The 7507-nt window shown below is 39.1% G+C and overlaps 3 protein-coding genes across 4 annotated transcripts in view; 2 read left to right on the top strand and 1 right to left on the bottom strand.

Annotated features, from left to right (window-relative positions):
* On the bottom strand, positions 1-1312 carry LOC106313528. Its single transcript, XM_013751354.1, has 3 exons — positions 702-1312; positions 425-597; positions 1-344 (listed from the first exon to the last, which is right to left on the bottom strand). The coding sequence occupies exons 1-3, from the start codon at positions 1260-1262 to the stop codon at positions 203-205; spliced, it is 876 nt and encodes a 291-aa protein (XP_013606808.1). The 5' UTR covers positions 1263-1312; the 3' UTR covers positions 1-202.
* Positions 1313-4980: 3668 nt separating this feature from the next.
* On the top strand, positions 4981-6280 carry LOC106316602 (protein kish-like). The gene is made up of 5 exons (XM_013754489.1): positions 4981-5104; positions 5237-5299; positions 5376-5482; positions 5643-5677; positions 6008-6280. The coding sequence occupies exons 2-5, from the start codon at positions 5297-5299 to the stop codon at positions 6073-6075; spliced, it is 213 nt and encodes a 70-aa protein (XP_013609943.1). The 5' UTR covers positions 4981-5104; positions 5237-5296; the 3' UTR covers positions 6076-6280.
* A 133-nt stretch (positions 6281-6413) lies between these two features.
* Positions 6414-7507, top strand: part of LOC106316951 (NHP2-like protein 1) — a 6080-nt gene continuing 4986 nt past the window's right edge. For both annotated transcript variants that reach the window (XM_013754814.1, XM_013754815.1), the window contains exons 1-2: positions 6414-6482; positions 6565-6660. In XM_013754814.1, the coding sequence (XP_013610268.1) occupies positions 6480-6482; positions 6565-6660 (99 nt within the window). In that variant the 5' untranslated portion in view covers positions 6414-6479. The remainder of the gene's footprint in view (positions 6483-6564; positions 6661-7507) is intronic.

Below are 7507 nucleotides of genomic sequence, written 5' to 3' on the forward strand. Positions count from 1 at the left end.
TTTAGTTACATCCATCAAAAGCAAAACTTTTATTCGATAGTCTTTATTTTTATTCACGTGGGTACCTACTACAACTCAGACCAATTCTAAAACTGAAGCAAACAATAACGAATTCACATTGAAACAAAAGGGTTAGATAGATCATAGACGTAACACGCTTATCTAAATCTATAAAACATAAAGCGGATAGAGATGCCGAGACTTAAGACATGGCCGTAATTGGGGAAGGACCAGAGAAGAAGCTCATTCGAGAAGTTTGAGGCTCAAGTTCTTCTTCATGTCTCTCCTCTTCTTCTTCCTCATCAGCATCCCAAAGGAATCTCGCATAAGAAGCTTGTACATAACTGCACAGTAGTACTACACATAAGCACAAAAGCCACACAAAAAAAGTTCCCAAAAGAAGAGAGCTTTGGTGAGTTCTCACCAGTCATCAGGAGCAGCTGCAACAGCTCGATTAAAGTAAGACTCAGCACGAGATGAATCCTTATGGATAGTCCACACCAATTCAGCGTACATAGCCAGAACATTCCCATCGTTAGGATTCGTCAGAATAGCTCTCCCGCAATACTCCTCTGCTCTCAAGTAATCTTTACGAACCTGTTTCAAAATCAAATTACACAAAAAAAAAAACAACAAACACTCAGTTTGATAGTTCATAAATTCACTTTCAGATCTACAAAAAGAAACCAAAGATTGTACACCTCTTTCAAGAACATAGCGTAATTGCTGAGAAAAATCCCGTTTCCAGGATTAGCTTCAATCATCTTACGATAGTGAACGTCCGTGCCATCATCTCCATCCTCACCGTCGGATCCATCACCCTTTCCTCCGCCGCGTATAACCCCCCCGCCGCCGCCGCAACCGCCGCTAACCTCAGTATCATCCTCCTCCTCCTCCTCCTCCTCCAAACCCCAGCTCAATACATCGTAAGAAGACGTGCGTATAAGCCCGAACCCGATTCCTTCTTCCACGTCCTCCATCAGAGCACCGCCGCCGCTGAGGAACTTACTCGCCGGCTTCGTCGTCGACGTCAGGTGACGTAGATCGCTCTCCGACGCCGTCCGTTTCATTCTCCTCGCGGATTCGTCGCTGGAGTGAACGGACATCGGGCTGTAACAGCAAGATGAAGAGGAAGAGAGCATCAGCGATCTGGGCCGCTGGATCTGATGAACAGATTCAACGGCTTCGATTGGAGATTCCCTTGGGCTCGAGGCATGGACCAACGAGTTGAGAAGTGGAGTCGACGCGCTTCGTAAGAGCATCTTCTTAGGGTTTATCGGATATGAGCTTTCTTGTGAATGAGAAGTGAAGACATACACTCGTGAGATTATTTAATAGAGGAAGGTGAAGGGAAAACAATCTCAGCCGTCCATTATTTTTTTTTTTATCACGTGAAGTTTGATTAGTATTATTTTTCTGTCGACAGTTTGATTATTTCTGTTAATTAAATAGGTTTTTTCTTCTCTCCAAGATTATTTTGGTTTGGTATAAGCTTCTTTCTCCAAGTTGTGTACCAACATGAGTTTTTTTATTTGACTTTTCATCTATGATTTTAGTGTGCACATTCTCTTAGGCTTTTTAAATTTCTCATCACTTTAAAACAAAATTGGATTTTCCATCATATGATTCACTGAAAGTTCCTGGAATATCATTTGTTCTTTAATTTGTACAAACATTTTGTGAAAATCAAACAAATAAATAAACCGATGCATTGTACTATTATTTGTTGGTTAAGATTGGAAAAGGCTAACCTAAATCAAAATCTACTGACAAACGCGGCCCATACTTCATTTTGGTTCATGAAGGTCAGGGAGTTGTAAGTGGACGGCAGTAAACAAATATGGTACACAGCCTGTATTTCTCTATGAATCACACATTCACCCGTGCTAGCAAAACATATAAAACTGCACACATTGTAGTTACGCTTTAATTTTTTTCCAACGTAATGTATTAAGTACGTAATGTCATTGGTGCATCTGTAAAAAAAAACATACAAATTGTTTAAAAACAAAATGTATAGTAGTTAAATAAGTTTCAAGTGGGTGGATGATCCCCCTTTGATTGTACGGTTCACGATTCCATGTGCAGTAAGGCTCACGATATAATCGACGATTTGCGCCCATAACCATTTCTATCTTTGATTTCTTTTTGGGTCCCATTTCTAAGTTGATAACATGGCCTATATTTCTACTCGTCTTTGATACTGACTTAAATAGTAAACAAGTGTAGTAAGTTAGACACGTATTCACGATCTCCTTGCGCGTAATACACACGCGCCCCCAAATATCCTCCCAAACCTATCTCTTCGCGACTCCGCCGTCACGACCTCCGCTTGCCTCTCCGGCGCCAATTGGCGTTGCGAGAGGGCTCCTACTGCTCCCACCTTGTCCATATTCTTCTCCGGCGTGGTTGATGTTGGTGAGCGACTCTGCACTTGGTTTTTTTCGGCGTGCTCCGTCGAAGGTTTGAGATGTGCTTCGAGTTCTGGAGCCCTAGCGACTGCTCCATCTCTCTGAACCTCTCTTAGCCAGGTTATGTGTCGCCTCTGCCAGCTTTTGTGTTATCCCGTCGGTGTGGTTCCTTAACGTCGCTTTGTGGCTATCTCCGTCAAAGGCTATCTCGGGTGGCTCCATTTGAGTTTTGAGGTCTCGGAACTTCTAGCACCGGTGAGGAAACAACACATTCGTATCTTCGAAGGTTCAAGTTTAAGTGATTCTGCTAATGAGTGTAGCTTTAGTTAGCTCCTCGTCCCTCCTTTGTTTCGGACTTGGCGTCGCTTGTTGGTCTGAGTCTGATTTGCAGGTTAAACAGATATGGGTAACAGAGTTTCTTCGGATTCCTTGTGCTCGGGGTTTGCTTTGCTACTAGAGGAGGTAGTAAGGTCCATGGTGATGCTGCCCCTTGTTCGATACCGGCTTAGAGGACGAGTATGGATTGTGCAAGTTGAGCGCTATTAAGCTTTTGCGGTTAGTGTTGTCCCGTCTTTTGCTGGAACTTGGTTCAGTTCATTGTCCCTGCTCGGACCTAGAGGGCAGTCCTTGAGCGGGTGTGGTTCTGCTCTTCTGAGGAATAGCAAACTGTTCGGGTAACCGGATGAAACAACTTCTTGTTAGCGTTGCGTGTCTCGTCTCACTTGTTTTCGAGCTTCTCTTCCCTTATCCAGCTTGGTTCAGCCTCTCACTCAGATTTTTCAAGTTTGTATCACTATCTTTAGTCCTGTTCGCTTTCAAGCAGAACGGCTAAGATATCGATTGATATTTGCTTCCATGTTTTTATCTTTTTTGCTATGGAATCAAGACCAGAGGTCTTATATCTTGTCAAACACTTCATGTACAACCTCAACTTTCATTTTGAAATGATATTTACCATTTAGCAAAAAAAAAAAAAAGTGTATTAAGTTGATAACATGGCCTATATTAAACGGTGAGAAAACAACAAATTGATTTACAGTTTTGTACGATATCTCATAAAAACTATCCATCGTATAACATAAAGGCAAATAGGACATAAGACGAAAATTGCATATTGATTTACACTGTTATTAGTGTATGATATAATATTTCATACATATAACATACGAAGCTGAGAAGCAGAGTAAGCTTTTATACCAAATTTAAGCAAAAAAAAAGTAAGCTTTTTATTATGTTATAAGCTTTTATTTACTACTACAAAAACAAATTAAAGTGCAAATTATATTTTACTTGAACGCTTAACGAGAAAGTCCATGTCAGACAAGCATAACCTTTTACATCATAAGGTCCACCTATTAAGATCATGTTAGTTTTTATTAGCAGACAATCCTGAACCTTTGAAAAATGATCATGTTAAAATTTCCATACATACAAGTGAAAGAAACACAGTTATCATTCATCCCTTCCTCGATATCAATTGGGTTAAAACGGCAGCAGAAAAGGTGTGCGTCAAGGATTCTTTGGAATCAAGCTGTTTAAACGACTTGATCTAGAGAGGGAAACTAAGACAAAAGTAATAAAGAAGCATCCAAAAGTAGAAGTGTCCAAAGATTTTAAAGTGAGGGGCCCAGGGGTATGCTCATTGATGGGCTTCGTGTGACCTCACCTGCGGGACCCGTGTGGCGAGAGCTCAACGGTGGGTGTGCTTTATGCAGCCTCGTTATCTTAATTTTTCTAAAATATGTTCATAAACATGTGCAAATGAACCCAACATAATTCAAAGAGAAACATTCTAAGAAAACACTAAAAACGCTTTATTACAAACATAACACACAAGTTCAAAATAAAATACACTTATAGCTTTAATGTTAACTAATATAGATTTAGAATTTATATTGAAGTGGAGTCTAAGATTATTTTTTCAAATTAATTTTAAAAAATATTTTTAGAAACGAATTTTCGGATTTCAATTTGTTTTTGAAAAAAATCAGTATAATAATTTGTAAATATAAAATTCAGAAAAGTTTCAACTTGAAAAAATTGAAGAAAATTTTTATTATTTATTTAAATATTTATTTGTATTTAAATAAAGTAAAGATATAATTGTTGTTTAACTATTTAATGAAACTTTTTTTGTTTATTTTCTTTATTTTGCTCTTTTTGGGAAACAAAATTTTTTTGTGTGTGTTTTAGGAAAATTTGCCCTATTTGAAACTCCTAGACTAGAGTAAGTTTATATTTAAACTATTTATTCATATAAAAAAAATTTCCTATTGCAAATTGATAGATCACATAGGCTTGTACGTCTTTCGAAACAAAAAGTTAAAAAAACTATTATAAAAATCTGAATTATCCTTAAAAATGTATGAGGGAACATTATAAATTTATAATGTTTAACCGAAATTTTTTTTTTAAAAGCAAATATGATATCTCTCTATTTGAAGAGAAATGGAGAACGGAGGCAGCTTGATGCCAGACTGGCCAATTGCTGGTGTATAGTGGGCCTTAATGGGCTTTACTTTTACTTAGAACTCTACCCGTAGCGAAGATCCGAAAAAGTTACGACCCGGGAAAATCCAGAATAACTAACTAACCCTCGCAAACGCTCCGGGCGTCTCTTGATCGCTGATCGGTTTGCTAGATTCAAGCAAGCTTCGAAACCCTAAACTCCTTACTCATTTGCTCAACTTCAGGTTTAGTTTCCTCTTTGCTCTCTATCTCCCCCTCCTCCTCCTCTTGATTTTTCTTCGATGGTGTAACACTGATGGGTTTTGCCAATTAATTATTGTGTCAATGATTCTTCTTCCCATCTTTGTTTGTTTCAGATTGAAGGAGGCAAATTTTGGCTTCTTCTTCAGTGATCAACATCATCATAACCAGATACAATGGTAAGACTACTAGTATTGCCTTTTGGTGAAATCCCCGTTGTTACTTTGAGCTAATAAGCGAGTAGTTTATGTGCAGTCAGCTTTGTTCAATTTCCATTCGTTTTTGACGGTGGTGCTGCTTGTGATCTGCACTTGCACTTATCTCAAGATGCAGTTCCCTGCCATTCTCGAGCAGAAAACTGGGTTTGTTACCATTCCTTCTTTACTCACCTCCTAGAGCACATTTGGAGCTTTAAAACCGATTATTATTCGATCGATCTATCTATCTATCTCATCCATCCATTTATCACTTTGGTCTATATGAAAAATGCTTCAACATATTATATATACTTTGTCGTTGCAGGTTTCGTGGATTCTTTTGGAAAGCTGCTAGAATTGGTACCCCCCACTCCCTTGGAGCTCAGATCTTATTCTGTTTCCTAATTCCTTTCTAGAAAACAACAATCCCTCTTTGCATATCTTCTTCATATGCTAGGCTTTCTAGGAGCAAGAATTAGAGTTAGTAGCCAGTGCAGCTACTAAAATAACTGAACTTTCATTTCCGGCCCAATAGATATCTGGTTCCAATCCTTAAATAATACTTTGGTGATGTTCCTATATAAGCATATGCATGATGGGTACATTAGTAGTCGCAAGTTTTCAGACTAGCAGTTACGGTCGAACATTCTCTTGATTAACATTTGCTTTGTTATATCAAACTTGTAACAGGTGAGCGTTTGAGCCCTTGGATGTCGGCGGGATGCTTCATGATGGGTGTCTCCATCATTTTCTTTTGAGTCTCACAGAACCAGTTCATGTCTTCATTGAGATATTCTGTATGCAAACGCATTCTAAGGTTTTGGATGAATGAAACTGAAAGAGTAGAATATATTATATTTGGATTTTGTGTTTGGTCTTGTAACTGTTGTATTGTTTTCATGTGGAAACTTAACTATAAGCGACCCATCAATCAAATACGAATCTTTGTCGCAGACACACGAATGTGATGAACCTTTCCCCTATCCTTTATGATTATGGGGCCGTTACGTACCATAGATGTATATATGGGCCGAAATATATTATCCAGGCCCAGTATAAGAAACGTATATAATTAACGCAGCTTTAGCGTAAATAATTCAAGCCGAGAATCTCGTCCCCTCTTGACTAAAACCCTCATTCCTCGGTGCTTCCCAGCTCAAAGATGGTAACTTCTTTCCCTTTCATCGACTAGTTTTATGGAACAGATCTTTTCTCTTTCGTTGTTTGATTTGGGTTTTCGTCTGCAGACAGGAGAAGTTGTGAACCCCAAAGCGTATCTGCTTGCAGATTCTCAGTTATCGATAACGATTCTTGACCTCATTCAGCAAGCTGCTAACTACAATGTTGACATGAAGAATTAAACAAAGGGAAGTAGTGGAGGAAGTAGGAGAAGTGGCCATATCACTTACCAAATGGGGAGGAGTGGCTAGTCCACTACTAGTTAGTGGAAGAAGTGGGAGGAGTGGTCATATCACTTACCAAATGGGGAGGAGTGGCTAGTCCACTACTAGTTAGTGGAAGAAGTGGGAGGAGTGGTCATATCACTTACCAAATGGGGAGGAGTGGCTAGTCCACTACTAGTTAGTGGAAGAAGTGGGAGGAGTGGTCATATCACTTACCAAATGGGGAGGAGTGGCTAGTCCACTACTAGTTAGTGGAAGAAGTGGGAGGAGTGGTCATATCACTTACCAAATGGGGAGGAGTGGCTAGTCCACTACTAGTTAGTGGAAGAAGTGGGAGGAGTGGTCATATCACTTACCAAATGGGGAGGAGTGGCTAGTCCACTACTAGTTAGTGGAAGAAGTGGGAGGAGTGGTCATATCACTTACCAAATGGGGAGGAGTTCCACTACTAGTTATTTATTCTTCCACCATTGAGTGCTTATTGCTTTTGTTTCCTTTAAATACACCATGTATGTTACACAATTAAACACACAATTCAATACAAACATTTCTTTCATTCTCTCAATCTCACAAATCCTCTCATTCTCTTAAATTCGCAAATTTCTCTTCTCTCTCAAATACTTACGGTTACTTCACTCCTTTTTTACTTTGTTCGTGCGCTTCATCACGGTTAAAACACTTAGAAGCTCTCATAATCCCACAAATTATCATGGTATCGGAGCCACAACAATCTTTGAAACCTTTCTAAATTCCGCAAAATCAAAACTCTGTTTCTAGTTCTTAAACT

Source organism: Brassica oleracea, chromosome C9, assembly GCF_000695525.1.
Source record: "Brassica oleracea var. oleracea cultivar TO1000 chromosome C9, BOL, whole genome shotgun sequence".
Taxonomy (NCBI): Eukaryota; Viridiplantae; Streptophyta; class Magnoliopsida; order Brassicales; family Brassicaceae; genus Brassica; species Brassica oleracea.